The following is an 18,940-nucleotide window of genomic DNA, read 5'->3' as shown; positions in this document are numbered from 1 at the left end:
TGTGCTCTTAACAGCTGCCTCTATTTTAAACCTAGAGAAAAAGTGAAAAATATCAGACATTGTTATAGTAGTTGAGATTCATAAACCAAATATACCTGCAAATCAATAGCTGCTGAGGTTTAAAGGTCAAGGAATAATATTCCTATTTTACATATGTAGGTAAAATTCTCTTAAAAAATATCTAACTTGGGGTCCTGTTATATAACAATGATAAAACTCCAGGATGAATTATACACAGCAGTAGCTCTCTTTAATGGCCGATTAATGTGCTCTCTGTCCTCTGGGGTTTGTGATATGCCTCACTTAGTGGTGGAGAAAAACCCTCTCCTCACTGCGAGTTTGGTTTGCCACCCTTAAAGTTCCGACTGTAAAAATCCTCCGGTATTTGGGGTAAAAATGGGAGTTCATAACCCACTTGAATATAATGTATGAAATATGATATGTCAAGAGCTTTGTAATGTTTTGAACAACCAATAAAAAAAAAGAAAAAAATCCTCCTGTGTTTTGGGAAGCACCAGCTATGGTAAGACTGAGATTTCAAATCAATCAAAGGCATGACTTCTTGAGATGTCTTTAGAACAATTCTACAGAGAGACAAAGGCCCACAGATATGCTAACCAATCGTGGTTAGACAGCTTTCTCCCTCAGCAATTCTAAAATGAAGCGAGTACTGGGCAGGTCAAGGGAAACTCATCTGTCTTTGCTCAAGTCTCTATGTCTGGAATTACCCCCGCCCACCCACCCTGGAGTTTCCAGGAAAGGACAGTGTTGCTCAGTCCCAGTTGATAACCATAATCAATTCATGATTTCTAAGGTGACTCGTAATCTGACACATGCAACGTGTATGATCCCACTTCTGCTACTCTTTTGCTGTGGCATTAACATTTTCTCTCTCCAAGAAAAAACAGGAAGGGATAAAAGGTGATTAACAGTTTAGGGAAAGTATAATATTACCGGTAAAGTACAAGCTACTACTAGATTACAAAAGCTAAAATTAACACCTGATTACCTGTGACAATGTGGCTAAAATCCTAAGCCTCTATTGCCACATCAGCCAAAAGTAGAGAATTTAAATCAAAACTTTCATCTGTCAGGAATACACACACCCGCAGTAGTTTTCCTAATGAAGAATTTCATCTGGTTTTCTTAGACAAGGTGCCTGGAATTACAGTTTGTTAAGCTTCCTAATCCTCAAAGACATTGCTACTCTAAATGTCCAAATATTAGGGTGTCTGCCTTAGGAAAACCTAGAGTGTAATTCTCAAGATCACAGGTGGGTGGAGAACTACCACCACAGAAGTAATACACAGAATTCCCAGACTCTCAGACATATTCTAATGGGACTATGTTAAAGAAGCATTAAGAAAGGAAGACATGAACAGTGCTGCCCTTCCCTACTCCCCTTAGGCATCTCATTTTAAATCACTGTATTTCAGTTCACTTTACTATGCTGTACCGTAGGATAAAACGCTTTCCTAAATTTATAAGATTATAATGGCTTTCGATCATTTTTTGAAACATTTAACAGGGCATAGGAAAGAAAGAGATATAGATCCCTTTATTTTAATTTTTAAATTTTTTGCTGCTGCTGAAGGCAAGCAAGTTCAAAATTCTAAGACTGAAAAACATAGAACTAGGGGAGTTTTAAAAGCTAGGAAAAATGGAGACAAAAATACCCTTGTGTCTATCAGAGAATATCTTTACCTTTTTATATCACTCAGTTTTTATTAAGTAAGCCCTGCCTTGAATTCTAACAATAAATAACTGAAAATTAACAATGTTATGGATTTAAAGTTTTCTATTATTTGAGGTTGAATACAAAGAACTTAAATATCATTTTTGATGTTAACACGAAAAGCAGGCAAAATGTTCCTCAGAATGTCTTTTTGAGTACACAGTTCCAATAAAGGGAAGTAAACTTTTAGAACATTCGTTGGTGATGTGTTTCCAAATCTAATCCTCCAGGCATAAACTACAAAGTTAATAAAAAGCAGATTAAAACCCACCGAAAACAAATTATTAATTCAATTTTTCCATTTCACTCTTCAATTCTTGCTTAAATGCACTAGGAATGTCTGCTGCCAATATAGTTAAAGCTGTGGCAGTTCTAATAATCAACGAATATTATAAGAAAGGCTGTGGAAAGCACCATATGCCTAATGATTGAGCTAAATTTATACACATAGCTGAAACACTTTCCTCTTATCAGTTCACAAAATATTTCTTCTGATGCTCTGAATGTTTTTCTCCAGATTTCACTCTTCACCCCAGCTTTCTTTCCTGCTCCCAGATCAGAGTGTGACATGGGGCTGGGAAGTCAGAGGAAACTGGACCCTGATGAATCAGTAAGAAACTGCTCCATTCCACACCCTCTCTAAGGTTTTCCTAAAGAGGAGCATCACTTTGGTGGCAAAACAATGGAAACAAGGCAAATAATGCTTACTTTCCTGCCACAGGAAGCAAGGATTTTGGCAACAGCAGCTAAGAAGGGAAAGCAACGATGGAAAATATAAGCTATTGGTCAACAGAGCGATACTTCAGCAAAACTTCCTCTTCTTTCCTGGAAATAACTTCCTGAATCCAATTTACTTACCAATGCTTTTTCTTAATAAAAGTCCAAGCTTATTACTTCCACTAATCCCCAGTTACTAATAAATGTTATTTACTGAATAATGCCACATGCCAGACATTGTGCCCAGACAGTCGCATACATTTCTATTTTAATGCTTATAACAATTCTGCAAAAGAGAATTATTAGCCTCATTTCACAGGTGTGGATAGGGAAACTCAGAAGTATTTCCCCTCTGGCATATTGCCTCACAATCTAACCAGGTTGTGAAGAATTTTGGTTACATACATAAGTTGTTCCTTCATTTTGGTTACATTTAAGATGAGTCATTTTCTATTATCAAATTTGGGCCATGAACTTATGGGATAGGAAAAGGTGTCTCTATGTTTAACGAGTCTGAAATTAGTAGGAAGGTAACATGCTTGTGAAATTATCAAGAGCATGTCCAAAGACAGAAAGAAATAAATGGCATGGGGATTTGGAGAAGGGAAAACTCAGTAAAGGTTGAGAATGTAGAAAGGGCTTGATGGTAACATAGATTTTGAGCAAGTGAGATCAACAAAGAAAACAGGGTGAAATCCTGTTTTGGAGAATATGCAAAGTTAGTGAAAGAACAGAATCCTTCACTGTGCATTAGAGGAGATATGAAAGAGAAGCAAGATGTTGAGAAGACAATGGATGCTAAGCTAGAGAGCTGTAACTTCTAGAGCAATTTTCTTCGAAGTGAAGTCACTGTTGGCATTCGCATTACCTGGGACATGTTAAAAATGCAACTTCTGGGGTCCACCCATACCTACTGAGTAAGAAACTCTGGGGACAGAGCCCTGTAATCTATGTTCTTACATACCCTCCAGCGGATGGATTCTTAAGAATGTCAGATTCAATGGATACGTTACAGGAAATGAAGGACCACTGAAACTCTCCTTGGATAACAACAAGAGACATGGTATTTTAGGAAGATTAATAGTAATCTACATAATGGATTAGAAAGGGGACCATTTACAAATTTATAAAATTCACAGAACTTCTGCCATGTAATAATTTATGAGAGAGCATTTTTCAGGAGATATAATATAAACTGGGGAAACAGAAGACTAAGGTTTTTTTCTATCAAATGTTACCTCTTCTTTGGGGGGCTGGGGATGTGGCCCAAGGGGTAACGCGCTTGCGTGGCATGCGTGGGGCGCTGGGTTCGATCCTCAGCACCACATAAAAATAAAATAAAGATGTTGTGTCCACAGAAAACTAAAAAATAAATATTAAAAAATTCTCTCTCTCTTTTCTCTCTCTCTCTCTCTTTAAAAAAAAATTCTGAATTCTCTAGTAGAAAATAATACCTAACCTATGACTTTTTAATCTGTGTGGCACTATAAGCCTTACTTATTAAAACACTATTTTCTCAAAAACTTTAGCTAGAATGGGAAAGTGAAAAGAAAAAGAAAACCCAACATTTGAATTAGGTGTTTAATGTATAAAATGGAAAGATAAGAAAAATGATAGTAAACATAAAATATAGCCATAACTCTAGAAATAATGAACAGAAGTCTAATTTAAAAATCACATACCTGGAAAACAAAGTACTGGGTGTAACTATAAGGCAGATTGACTTTTCAACAGTAAAAACAGAGATTTTTTTTTTATTTAAGTAAGTGTTGACCTTTAAAGAAATCTCACAATTATCTACATTCATTTCAGCAATATTACATTTACTCAAAAGATTTTTTTATGATCCACTTTCACAGACAGTTTACAAGTCATGTAAGGAACAAATACCATTTTTATTTTATAAAAATCATTCTGAAAAATAGATTTAAAAGTAGGCCAGGGTTGTGGCTCAGTGGTAGAGAGCTTGCCTAGCATGCATGAGGCACTGGGTTTGATCCCCGGAACCACATAAAAATAAACAAATAAAATAAAGGTATTGTGTCCATCTACAAATAAAAAAATATTTTTTAAAAATAGCTTTAAAGCTAAAAATGGTTATTTTTCTACATTCATTAGTCTCTTTATTCACTTGATCATATACTTAGACTTTTGACCCTGCTCTAAAAAATAAAATAAAAAATGAAGACTCCTCCAAAGACAACACCTTGCAGCTCATGCATACTGTGGGGAAAAGAGTTCAAAGATGGGTGGACACCCTTTAGGAATGTGTAATTACTTAGAAGGCAGTCAAACTTAACCTGAGTAACTCCTGCCTGTGTGTGTGTTTAAACATATTCATTTATCAAATATTTACCGGGTCCTCTTATGGGCAAGGACCAGAGCTAGCTGACCTGGAGGACATATGATAAATAGGGAAGGTTCCTCAACCCCAGTATGATAGTTCTGGAACAGATCAATGACAATAAAGAGCTATGCCACAGAAATTCTATGTTTTTGGAGTGAGAGGAAAAAGCAAGTACTTCTAACCTACAGCATGGCTTTATCTTAATACTGATAGAATACTTAATAAATCATAATTTTTATTCACTCTAACTGCTAATGCAGCTTTCAACAGTAGTTAATAAATCATCTTCATTTTTCATGCTCCTCAAATCCACCCCTCCCCTTTTAAAGCTACTGAGTTCTTCATTACGCATTCTAGGTTAAGTAATCCCAGGAGGATGAAGACTAGCCAAGTACTTAACATGAATGAATGTATACAATCTATTAAATACATGTCAATTATAAAATCCCCTTTTTACTACATAAAGTTCCCTTCATAAGTCTTAATAAGAATTCCTTATAAAGTTGCTGACTTGAGCTAATAACCCCTTAAATCACAATATGGACTGCTCTGGCATTCTAATTATGAGCTGAAAACCTGTAGTTGACTAGATATAATATTCAGCACTGCCAGTTGACTACAGAAATAACATGCCTCAGAGATCAGCATCTTATATTCTAAAATTACTATCATCTCAAGCCACAATTTACAAAAATAATATAGTTCATTTATGTCCGTCATTATTCATCATGTTAACATGGCCTCAAAGCCAAATTTAAATAGTTCTGGTGTCAGAGTTTCACAAAATAACTGAGGTCAGAATACAAACAAACACATTTTGAAATATGCAACTCTTAACTAAAAATCCTAAAAATCATTACTAAAAGCACTCGACTTAAAGGAATCAGCTAACAAACAAACAAAACCCCCACCAAAACCAAACAAATACACTAGGCCCAAATTTCACCCAAACAAAAAAAAAAAAAACATAAAAAAATCATGCTTTTTTGTTATTTAGATATAGCATGCCTTAGACAAAAATGTATATTTAACTTATTTAAAACACCGAAGGTCTCTAACATATGAAAGAGCTGTCTGCTCATTCAAACATAAGAATATACATTGTTATAAAATGTTATGAATGGTATTTTATTGGTTCATTTTTTAAAAGAATTTAACTTTTTAAGAATGTACAACCGTACAACCCGATACACGGTAGTGCAAGCTTGTAATCCTAGCAACTCAGAGGGGTGGGAGACAGGGCTGAGGGATCACAAGTTTGAGGCCAACCTTGGCAGCTTAGGCCCTAAGCAATTTAGCAAGATCCAGTCTCAAAAAAGAAAAAAAAAAAATTTTTTTTAAAGGGCTGGGGTAAAGCTCAGTGTTACAGCACACCTTGGTTCAATCCCCACTACCAAAAGAAGAAAAACCAAAAAAAGAACTCATCATTTTCTGTCATTAAAATCATTTTTGAAATTCTGTTTGTACTATTTCTTATCTTCAACTATGATCTTAAAATTCTAGAAAATCGTCCTAACAGAGGAAGACCATTCTGCTTTCGGAAGATCTCCAGAGGCTAATCTGATCTCTGCTGAACAAATCCCAGTAATTTAAAATGCAGATGAGCTCAGTGAAACTGGGTCTCAGTGAGGGAAAGTGGAGTATCCCAAACTGTTGGGTAAAATCTCCTATCAACAGAAGTACTTCCTAACCTAACTTCCTGTCTAACTCAGGGAAGAAGTAATTTGTTGTAAATTTTTTCTTAATTTTTAATTTTTATTTTTTTATTACTAAAACTGGAGTCCTTCAGGACTTTACTTCCCTAGGAGATCACATCCCTCCAGCCAGCTTGCCAGAACTATCTCCTCTGGTATCTGAACCCCTAAGGCCTCCAAGTTCTGCCTTTGTCCCAATCCTGCTCCTGTAAAAACTTCCTGGTTCTGTACAGCTCACAACAAGGAAGTGCAGCTAGTCAACCAACACAGGACAAATGTTAATCAAAGGCAAATTAAAAATATAAGACACTGTTTCATCACCTATAAAACTTATAAAGATTCAATAGATTACATTCATTATTTCACAGGTGGGAGTACAAATGAGTTTTGGAAAGTTATCCATCAAATGTATTAAAAACACTGGGCATGGTGGTGCATGCCTGTAATCCCAGCAGTTTAGGAGGCTAAGAAAGGAGAATTGCGTGTTCGAAGCCAGCCTCAGCAAAAGCAAGGCACTAAGCAACTCAATGAGACCCTGTCTCTAAATAAAATACAAAAACAGGACTAGGGATATGGCTCAGTGGTCGAATGCCCCTGAGTTTAATCCCCAGTACAAAAAAAAAAAAAGTACTAAAACTTTTAGTCCATTCATTTACCCCTTCTAGAAATTTAAGGGAGGAAAATTCTACTTATAGAAATGGGGAGCAATGAGAAGTGAGATAAAATTTCTAGACAAAAGCATTTATCTTAGTATGTAACAGATGTGATTCTGCTATCTGTATTTGGGGTAGAAATGGGAGTTCAAAACCCAATGGAGTCAAATGTATGAAAGATGATTTATCAAGAGCTCTGTAATGTATGGAACAATCAATTTAAAAAAGGCCTTAAAAAAAGATATATTAAAAAAAAAGCATTTATCTTGGCATTTTTAAAATTTAAAAACAAACAAACAAAAAAGGAAATAAGCTAAATGCTCAGGTCCAAGGAAATGGTTACAGTAGGAACCTTTTGATATATTATGCTATCATAAAATGACATATCATCCGGGCATGTCTGTGCATGTGTATAATCCCAGCAGCTCAGGAGGCTAAGGTAGGAGGATTGCAATTTCAAAGCAAGCTTCAACAAAAGCAAGGCACTAAGCAACTCAGTGAGACCCTGTCTCTAAATAAAATACAAAAGAGGGCTGGGGATGTAGCTCAGTGGTAGAATGCCCCTGAGTTCAATGGTACCTAAAATCAAATCAAATCACATATTAAAAGAAGATGAGGTCTGGAGTTACAGTGCAGGGGTAGAGTGCTTGTCTAGCATGCGCAAGGCCTGGGTCCAATATCCATCACTGCAAAACAAAACAAAAATGCGTCTACAGTGTGGTCTTAACTGTAGGGAAAAACAATTAACATTGGACAGGAGAGGGGAGAATTGACCCTTCTGCAACTGATAGGAGTATGAAGGATTGTTTTTCTTTTTTCTACTCCTGTGTGCTTTTAAACTTTTCTTTCCAGAGGAGACATTTGTTTATAATGAAAAGACACAAAGAAAGATAGTTTCTCATTCTACAAACCTATTTTTCTCCCTTGCCATAACAAATCTCCTGTACAATAATTTCTACTGAGCATCGTTAATGATATTCCATTAAGAACAGCCTTCAAGAAGTCATACATCCAAGAAAGGGAGAAATTTCAGGCAGTTGGAGATGAGACTGGGTACACGTCCCTGTCCTACTATAACATTTCCACAGGTCTGTCCTTTTTGCTTATGCCCTGATAAAAATAAACACATCTTTTACTAGCTCCAGCACATATATATATGAATATATATTCATTCCTATGAAAGAGAAACTAGGGTCAAGCACGTCCTAAAACCTCAGCTCAGGGAAGTTGGACTGCCACCTCCAGTGTGGGTTAGTCTTTATCTCTGAGACTCTCTTGTCTCTTAGAAGGATCACTTGCTCTTCAAGGGACTCTGAAAATGCTATTCAATAAGAAGGATTTGGCAGAACTGGAGACTCCAGCAATAACTCCGTGGTCTTTGGATGGGATGGTGTGAGTTCCCTTTCTCAACTAGTCACTCATAGGCCTACTTACATCAATTACCACCACACCCTTCCCACAGACTCCTAGCATATGCAAACTGACTTCCTCACTAGTGCTGCAGCAAGTATTGTTTTTATTAAACCACCCATTCAGAACTTGGAGGCCATCAGGTTTCATTCTCTTTTCCACGCCCTCTCTCATACCAAGTTCTCACTGAACTCCCCCATACAAGGGAATAGAGGCAGGTGTCCCACAGGTAAGTACCTGAAAAATGTCATTTGAGGCTGGTCTGAATGTCACCTGTACGGAGGATGTAGAATAATAGTGATCAGAAAACAGTAGAGCAAATCAAGGACTGGGATTTTGATAAATTTAAGAGCCAGGGAGACTAACGGACTGACAAAAGATGAGCGTGAGGGAGCCATTCTAGTTACCAAAGTCAAATAAATACAAAAGCTACTTGCACTTTTTAATTTTATTATCTCTCTTCTGGACTATGTGCAGGACTGCTGGGCTCTGATGTACCTAAAGCAACTGCCAGAGCATTCATGACAGAAATGAGGGCTGTGACTCTTAAAGGCTCTTAAACCTTAATCTCATTTGGTTTTCTTTCAAGTACTTAATGATCACAGAAGTCTTTATCAGGACTCCCTGGGGGTGGGGCAGCCTGGCCACATTCCTCAGAGGAAGGAATTAGCCAATACTGTTCTCTCAGGCAGTACCTTCTCAAGCAAAGCTATTCCATCCCTTTAGGATGTTCTCAGCGAAGCTGCCATTCCTAGATGAGAAGGGAGGGCCCAGGATGCCAAGTCTCCAAAGCACAACCTCTCATTAAGAATCCAGGATATCACAGGCTGATGGGGCCTGGTCACTGCAACAGCAGTTCTCTGCTCTGTCCTTGGTACTCTGGGACGACCTCAGGGACATACACTTTAGCAGCCCCTACTGTGTATATGTAGGATGAGTGCTGAGGTCCTTCTGGGCTTGAAAGGTTAATACACCTAAATTCAACGTGAAATTCCTTTAAAAAGCCAAACTCTTTAAGCTACGAAATATAATTGATTTATGCAACATTTAACTACTGGGTGACGAACTAAACCCTGGTAATAAGATTTATCACAATTATTATAAGTTTTGCTCAGTCTAAAACAAGTTTCATCCTACTTCTTAAAAATATTCTTCCAAAAACAAAACAGATTCAAATTCACTGTTTTCCATCTCTCTATTTTTTGAGGAATAATTTCAGAGCTTAAGGGGATAACTCAACTGTGACTACTCTGAGAAGATGGCACTTCAGGAACAAGCACGTTCGACTGTGAGAAAGAGACAACTTAATTTTTGCACATAAATTTTGAAGTACAGAAGCTGAAGAAATATATGCAGTGGGTATAATTTTAAGGATACCTAAAGTTTTAGGGGAAATGAAGAGATTCTTTAGTTGAACTGAAAACATAACCCTTTAAGCTTTGAGAAAATAATTTTAACTGTTTTTTTTTTTTTGATAGCCTTCTAAATTTCATTACCCACTTTTCTCACTTATTAGGCAGTATCTGGAACAATGCAATCATGGCTTGATGGCCTTAGGTGTTGACCAGTAACCGTCACTGTATGCCTGATACCATTCTAAGTGCTTTATTGTGCAGGATCAAATTTTTAAGCCTTAGGATCCAATCAAATAGGCACTATTATTAACTCTGTTTTTCCAGTGAGGAAACTGAAGCTCTGAGAGATGAAGCAATTTGCTGAAGATCACAAAGTTAGTGAGAGGAAGAGGCAGATAGATACAGACCCAGGTAATCTGAGTAAAGAATCCACCCTTCTAACCACATCTCTGCAAATGGATGGAGCAGATAAGAAAAGGCACCCAAATGGAGACTCTTCAGAACTTACTTGAGTAGAGAGAATGACCCATAGATTGGTGTGGTTTTTAAATGTATGCCATTTATTTATTTATTTATTTATTTATTTGTTTGTTTGTTTGTTTATTTATTTATTTATTATCCTTAAGAGTATTTTTATTTTCCAAGTCACTTTTCTTTTAAATAGCATGATTTCAGGTTAGCTGTCACTTTTTTGTTATCCATAGCACAACATCAGAAGAGCACAGATATTTGTAGTTTGAAAGAATTCCCCCAAGTCATCACACCCTTCTTCTCTGGGCACCTACACATGCCTTTCTTATATGCTGCAACTCTTTCTTTCTTCCTTTCTCTCTTTCTTCCTCCCCACTTCTCTTCAAAAAGAATGTTCAATTGAATAATTACAAATGCCTCTGCTTCCTGCAGAGACTTTTATAAAGAGAAAAAAAAAAAACTTCATATCAAACTTTCTCTGGGTGGCTTTAAAAACAACAAGTCTTCCCCATCATTCCATTGGTATGATTTTAAAAACTTAAAAATCTAAGATGAGACCAAATCTATAATATTGTAGAATTATACTGCACATGTTTCATACTCTACATTAGGTTCTGCAAATAATAAATATGGGTAATTAATATACTTCTTTAGAGTTTTATTTAGTAGTCAAGTTGTGCAGGGGATAGTGAGCAAAACTTACTGAGGATTGGACTTTGAATTTTAACTCTGCCACTAACTGGTGATGTGATTTCCAGAACATTCATGGTGTCTTGGTTGCATGTACGATAAAATGAATGAGTTGTCTCTAAGGTCTCAATCACATATAGTACTGTATGACTTAGAGCATATGTTTAGTTTTCAAAAATATAAGATTTAAAGTCACTACTTTATGGCATATTGATGGAAACAGAAAAAAACAATTTGTATAGTTTGTGCAAAGGGCCTTTCAACAGACATGGGTGGTGAGGGTGGATACAGGTAATACAATTACGAAACACCAAACAGAGCTGTAGGCTAAGAATGCTGAGGGAAAAGTCAAGACTTATTTTCCTCTAACAAGGAAACTCTTCCCTAAACAGATTTCTTCTTTATCATTTTTATCTACTTAGAGGAAGACCATTTTGCCAAACCTATTACACTATTTCTGGAGTCCACAATGGTTACTCTTATTTTGACAAGTCTAAACTCATCTTTCACAAACACGTATGTTCATGATTTTGTAGGGTACAGAGAAATTAAAGGGCTACAGGGACTCTATTGGGCTAGGACGTATAAGCAGGTTCCTGTGCAATACTGATTCCCTGATACTCTTACCCTTAATTCCTCACACAGATCTGTATTCCTCCCTCTGACCTTGAGACATATACTTAAAGCTCACTTTAACAAAGAATGCATGCTACCACAGTTTGATGAAATATTTATTTGTACTACTATAGTTTATGAATAATCTAATTTATGTAAGTTCTACAATGAATTATAAAAAATCAGATCTCATACAAAGGAATTTTTATATATAAAATACTAGACTCAATTTCTCAACACAATTCAATTTATTAGGTCATAAAGAAACGATACATTGATTTGAAAATGGATGTTTTTCAATCTCCTTTCATAATTCTAACTAGGTTCTAAATCCTGTATTAGTACTTTTATGCGAATCTTAGTTGCCTATTAACAGGAAGGCAGAATACTCCTGTTGAAGAAATTATCAATAACTTATAGCTGCACATAATTAAGTACCCAGTGACAATCTTTTCTTAATTTTGTATATTGACATTCAACAGTCAGCATCTACTCTAGTACTTACACTGTTGAAATCTTAACTGATTCATTTACTTGTTGAAGAGAGAAACCTTCAGAAACACTCCATGTCCTCTCTGGTCTAGGGAAGAGCCCCTGAATGGATCAGTCTCACAATGGCCTCTGTTCAGTATGTTGTGTGTCCCAGAGCAGGGAGCAGTTTCAAAGGAAGCACCCAAGGGTGTCTAAACCCCTCAGGTCAGGTCTTCAATCTGTCACTTTTATTACTTTGTAATTAATATTTTCCATACCAGAACTACCTATACCAGTAACCTAAGTAAAAGTGGGGTAGAAATGTAGCTCAGTGGTAGAACACTTGCCTAGAATGTGCAAGGCTCTGAGTTTAATCTCCATTACTGTAAAAAATAAAATAAAATAAAGAGTGTTCTCTTTTGTTTTACTCTGCTGAGATTATTCCCACATCTGATCTCTACCAAAAGCTAATAGTTCATATAAATGATATACTTTTCCCAAGGCTATACATACAAGATTAGTGTAAAATATAATAAAAATATATTTTAACCAATCACCACCAATATGGAAATTTTCCTTAAATTTATGATTATACAAGTAGGGAATAATAATAATAATAATTTTTTAAAGCCTCTTTTGAAAAACCGAGCAGATATCTGTGTCCCAAGAATTGATGGATCCCAAAGCCTTATTTGATAGAAGGATGACAAACTGCACAAGCCCCATGTGCCTCTTATGTTGGTGGGGACTCCAGTTTAAGAAGGGACAATTTGTCTTTGATCTATTACTGAGAAATCCTCATACTTCCAGGAAATGGAAAAATAAAATATTCACCTTCCAAACTGGATTAGGGTTCTAATCTTAAAGGACAGGGCAAGCTCATTGTGTAGAACTCCTCTACCCACCTCCCTACCACTACCAAAAAAAAAAAAAAAAACTAAGAATACTTCCTAATTTTTAAAAAAGGGTGAAGTAAAGGGGAAAATGGACTATTTTTCTAAAAATTCCATGGTGCTATTTTAGCTTCCAGCTTCATTATTCTAACACTGCTTTTTAAAGCTAAGGGCAACTTGAGTATAATTTCAAGAAGATCCAATTCATGAAAATAAATAGTAATTCTGTACGCATTATGAATTTCAGGGAAATTCCAGAGTAAATGCATTTACAGAGTATTGACAAAATTTTCACAGGGGTAAGTCCAGGAAAATCATAATTTTAATTTGAAATATTACATCAAAGATTTATCATCCAACAAATTAGTAGTGGAAGTCACTTAACATCTTTTTTGGAAAGGGCACTAGGCAATGTCCAATTTGAAATTAAGTATCTCCCCTAAAACACAAATCTGTTAAAAAGTTACTGTGGGACCAATAACCCAACTGTATCAGCATTATGAAAAACAGTATTAACTGCCTTGGAGCCACATTTATAAGAGTTTGACTTAAGTTACAGCCCAAGACCCAACATGTTAGGCCTACTTATATTTTCTAAATTTTAACTATAAAAATTTTGGTACAGTCAGGTATGATAAAGAATGTAAGTATTAAAAAAAAGATCTAGAAAGCATAGGAACAAGAACAAAACCAAAGCAAAGATTCATTGGTTCATTACTAGAAGCCCAGAGGGGTAACTGAAACCAAATCTTACTTGTATGAAGTCTACTGCTTTACTTACAATGGGCAACCACTTTTTCCTCCTAAAACCACTCACTCACCAAATTCTTTTAGAGCAGCATGCATTACTTTTTTTTTTTTTTAAACAAAGGACTACATCTGCTTGAACTAATCTGATGAAAAACATAATCCATTTTACCCCCATTGGCCTTTGACCAACCACTGCAACTAATTATGCTAGCTATTTTGGGTTTTCACAACATGGAATTTTAAAGAACACACTGAACTCTACAACTTTTTGCAAGACTGGGCAATTTCAACACATTTTGATGCTAAGATGTTGGCACCACACTTTCAACAGAGACTACATAAATTTCCTTAACATGGTAAATTAAGAACTTTGGATTTAGAGATATAGATGAGGTGGATCCAATAGAAATAGATACACGTACTGTTAACCTGAATGGACTACTATTGTATCACTGCTTCTGCTGTAAAAGCACTTTTAATCACTACTGGTCAGTAACAACAGCTTTTTATACCTGTACATCTTTGGTATTTAAAATCTTACTCAGAAAACTGTGATGTGTGCTAACCTGCAGCTCATATGAACTACAGGCATGAAATGCACAGGTTGCTTTCTTCAAGTTTAAAGGGAACAAGCACATAAATATCATTTAGGGTTGCTTTCCCATGGTTTGGGTTGGATATTTTTACAGAACCTGAAAGATGAGGATGGCAGGATGTTTGGGAAGAGGCAGAGCTTTGTTTCACCCTCCTGGTTTGGTGATACTGAAAGGATTTCAAGGAAAAGGGAAACTGCTAGAGAGTTGTTCAAGAGAGTAGAATCCATCCCCCCAGGTCTTGGTTCTGTGCCTGACCAGGAGTCTCAAAGAAGCGGGAAGCTGAAGCATTACTGAAGAAAGCTATGTGCAGGGCAGAGGATAAAGGAACTCTTCCTAGGGAAAACTGAAAAGGACCCAAATTCACTTTAACTTGCTTAACTACAGCTTACCCAGCTTACCCTAGTCTTATGTTAAAGTAAAAATGCTGTGGCAATCTATCAGCCTCTATTCTGCAGCCACTTAACCTTCATCTTTACCACCTCAAAATTCTGTTTCCTCTCTGAAAATGGGACCAGGAAACTTCCTTTCCTGATTACTGACCCAACATCAAAACACAAAATTTATTTTCACAGACACTATGTATCATTTTTCAAAATGGCAAAAAAATATTACCTCCATTCATAATGTATTTTAGAAAACTGCTCAAGATTTGGGATGACACGCTTTAAATATGGTTCCTACAGCTCTTAATTCTCAGTAAAACCCAGGCTGGCATCGTTTCACATAGGGCAGCAACTCTGGAAGGGAGCAAGACCATAGACATCCTGGTGACAGGTGATTGGGAAGAAGTCCCAGGGTCCTAATTCAATTCCCTACCTGATCACTAACTGATTCTTGAGCTCTGGACTCTTAAACTTTCATCACTGCAATGACAGCCTGAAATGATGTTTAAGGTCTCCTTAAGCTTTAAGCTGCTCATGAACTAATCACATGTTATGAGTTCTAACTACAAATTACATAAAGAAATTACAGAGGATTTATCAAAGTCTATGTTTGTCCCAGATTAAGTTTGTTATTATTGTGCTGTTATGAAGCAAACCTGTTGCTTCACATGGAATACCCTATTTCTGACTATGCACTAGAAATACAGTTAGTAGACTGGCTAAATTTTCATTTTTTTTTTGAAAAGTAAACAATAGTATACCTCCTATGATGGGAAGTTCTCCAGTTTCACCTTTTGACTTTATAAGTACACACAAAATGCCACCTGGCAGAATGGGGCCATATGACTGAACGCTAAGGAGCTCTGGCTTGCTGATAGTACTTTTACATTCTGGTTGAATGAGGCTTTGGTTTACTGGCAAGCTTCACTTTTAAAGCCACTTCCAAGCCATATTAGGGGGGCTGTAAAGTACCTTCACTGTACTGTATCCAGACTACTAAATGTATACAGCCAGTAGAGGTTTGTCTATCACCAGCAGATGTATTAACACCAACTTCATATGGCTTAAGTTCACCACAGCATGCAAGTTAAAAGCAATGGGATTCAGCATATATCGTAATTAGCTACATCTACTATAAAACTAAAAAAAGGAAAATGAAAGAACCTTTGACATAGCACCTGGTGGAAGAGGAAAACCTCCATCTCCCACTACAGGGTAATGTTGCAGTCTTCAGAGTTTCAAAGGTTTGCCATTTCTCCCAGAAAAACAGCTAACTGGGAGGGATTATGACATGATGCACTCACCTCTACGATCTTTGCCCTCTTCTCACGGATAGCTTCATCCGCAGGCTCCCGGTTCTCCACTCCAATGGGAGGCACAAAGTCCACCTCTGGCAACCCTCTGAAAGGATCCTTGTCACGCAGCTGGTCCTGGGCTACCTTCTCCTTCTCCAGCAGGATGTCTCTTTGGATCTCCTCTGGCAGCTTCTGCAGGGTCTCTTTGGCTTCCCTGAGAGCCCGCTCGTGGTTTTCGCGGATCCTGGCCAAGTTGTCCTCCAGGGCGGCCGCGGGATTCCCGGGCGCGCCCTCCTCCCGGAGCCGGGGTAGCCCCTCCGCTGAGTCCTCGGCTCGCGCCCCGGGCCCAGGCTTGTGGTCGGCGGCCGGCTGCAAGGCGGGGCTGGAGTGGAACAGGACTCCACTGAGCAGCTTGGAGGAGTCGGGAAGGAAGAATATTGCCCCGAAGCAGAGAGTGATGAAGGCGCTGAACACCAGAAGCAGCACGAACTTCTCCGTCAGGCGGAAGGCGGAGGGGCCCGACCCCTTCCTGCTGCCGCCGCTGCCGAGCCCCCCACCCAGACCGCCGCCCAGACCGCCGCCCGCGGGACTGCTGAAGAGCGGCAACAGGCCCCCCACGGGCATCGCTGCCGCCGCCGCGGCCGCCGGGCGGCCGTCTGTCCAGTGGCCCGGCGCCGAGCGGGTCAGCAGCCAAACTTCGCCGCTGCCGGGCGTCAGCGGCTGCGGGGCTGGGTCCTGCGCATCCAGGCCGCCCGAACCGCTCCGCTGGGCTGCAGGTCTCCCCAGGGGAAACAACTCCCCTCCGAATCTTCTCCCCGGGGCGGCTCCCTTTGCAAACAAGCACGCGTGACACACGGCTGGCTGCAGCGCCTGCGGGGAGAGAAAACAGTAAAACATAGTAATTAGGAGAATCACGATAAAGTTTCCAGCGGGTCTCCGCCCTCCGACGGCCTGGCGAGCCGTCAGGACAGCTCCCCCGGCTCAGAGACCCTGCGTCCAGCTCCGGGCACCGCCCTCGCAACCCACTCTTTGGACTTGAGGTGAAGTTTTCGAGTCCCGGGGGGTAGAGGATGTCCCGCGCACACCTGGGGCAGAGAAGCTGGCGGACACCCCCTGGAGGGGGCAGCGCACCTCTGTCAGGAAAAGCGCAGCGTGGGTAGGGGGCTCCTCAACTTCGCCCGCTCTCCATCTCCGAGCCGAGATCGGCTGCCTCTTTCCAGAGGCGACTGAGCGTGCAGCCCGGGCTGCCCTGCAGTCCCCGCCGCGACTCAGGTGGGCGAGTGCGCCCACCCGCGGGTAAGTCAGAACGGTCAGAGCAGCACGATGCCCTCCACCACGGCCCCGCGAGCACTAATATCACTGCCGGTCTCCGGGCGGTCGGAAACGAGGGCGGTGACGCGTCCGGAGAGTGACAGCGAGGCCGGGCCAATCTTACGCCGCCCAGGGTCCCGCGGGGGTGGAGCCGAGGCGGGGAGGGGGCCGTGCGGGGCGGGGAGTTTACGGGAAGCGCAGCCTCGCGGGGGCCCGGCCGGGGGCGGGGAGGTCGCTGGTCCTGGAGGCGCGAGGCGGGCTGGAGCCACCGGGAGCAGGGCGATCAGACCCGCGTGGAGGCCCTGGGTTGAAGAGGCGGCGGACTCAGGTCCCCGAGTTTATTCCGCGGGGGCCTCAGGCTCGGGTCCCAGGGGTGGTGGGTTCTCCAGAGATCCGGGAGGCACCTGGGGTTGAAGCTGAACCTCCTGGACTCGCTTTTGGATAGCACCTGGCGTAGCGGTCGGGGACCCACTGCCAGGGGTCCCGGAAAAGGCAGTAGATCGCAGGGCACTGAGTCGTTCCGAGGCGCGTCTTTTTCTCCAATTACCCTGTTTTTACCCAAGGCAGAGATTCCCCGGTGCTCAATAGCAGTTAAACCAAAGTTCCTCGTTAGAAGAACCATGATGTGAGAGCTCTTGAGCACTCTGGTCTATCTGAATAACATCCTTTTACATCCTCAGAGACTTATGGTTTTGTGGATGCCTAGGACTCTTCCTATGCACCCTTTCCCCCTTCAAAATAAAGTTGTGTGCTTCCCCCGCCCACCCTCACTTTCGAAATTCATTTACCTCATAGCAGTTGGTCAGATTTTCCATTCAAAGGAGTCAGTTTTATGCTGCCAGAGCTTCAAGCAATAAATTGAATACTGTTGAAATTAAGTCTTGGATCCGAGTACTTCCAGCGAAGTAAGGACTGGGTCCAATAGAATGTTTTCAACACAGCCTTACAGTATTTGATATCTCAAGGAATGTCATGGAGACTGGCTCCACCTCCCATGACATCGCATGGAATGTCCTGGTCTCTGCTGATACCACATAGAAAGACTTTAGGATCCAATCGGTAGGTAACCCACTACCCCCCCCCGCCCCCAGAGGGCTGGCCAGCATTATTTTCCAAAATGTGTTCCTGATTCCCCCTTTGCTACAGTAAGGGGTAATCAGGAAAAAAAAAAAAGTTGACTGACTTCCCATTACTGAAAGCTAGTTTGTAGCAGCCTTGTCTTAGCCTCACCCTACTCTGGAAATGTGATTTTAGTTCTGTTTCTGCTTGTTGTCTTATAACAAAGGACATAGCTGACACCGTTCAGGAAGGTGCCCACAATATGGTTGTTTTCAGGTGTTAGACTGTATGAGAAAATACAAAACTAAATCAGAAATCCTATTGCAGTTTTCATATACGTATTGATTTTAGCTATTATTGCTTGATATATTTATTTTTGTAAAATGCGCCAGTCATAGGAAGTTCTAATTAATAGGAAATTATGGTTTGATAAAGACAACTGATGGCTTGGTTATTTTGATACCTGCTATGAAATTCTATGCCCAGAAGAGTGCA

The 18,940-nt window shown here is 39.8% G+C and overlaps 1 protein-coding gene across 2 annotated transcripts in view; it reads right to left on the bottom strand.

Moving 5' to 3' along the window:
• The window catches only part of Man1a1 (mannosidase alpha class 1A member 1), a 169,089-nt gene extending 150,803 nt beyond the window's left edge, over positions 1-18,286 (bottom strand). The window contains exons 1-2 of one of the 2 annotated variants that reach the window (XM_026394091.2): positions 18,175-18,286; positions 16,085-16,945 (exon numbers count right to left, since the gene is read on the bottom strand). In XM_026394091.2, the coding sequence (XP_026249876.1) occupies positions 16,085-16,945; positions 18,175-18,201 (888 nt within the window). In that variant the 5' untranslated portion in view covers positions 18,202-18,286. Of the gene's footprint in view, positions 1-16,084; positions 16,946-17,206; positions 17,418-18,174 lie in introns of those variants that run through there. The other variant, XM_077801643.1, reaches the window with a different exon arrangement.
• Positions 18,287-18,940: the final 654 nt, after the last annotated feature.

Source organism: Urocitellus parryii, chromosome 8, assembly GCF_045843805.1.
Source record: "Urocitellus parryii isolate mUroPar1 chromosome 8, mUroPar1.hap1, whole genome shotgun sequence".
Taxonomy (NCBI): Eukaryota; Metazoa; Chordata; class Mammalia; order Rodentia; family Sciuridae; genus Urocitellus; species Urocitellus parryii.
This window is presented reverse-complemented; position numbering and strand designations above follow the sequence as displayed.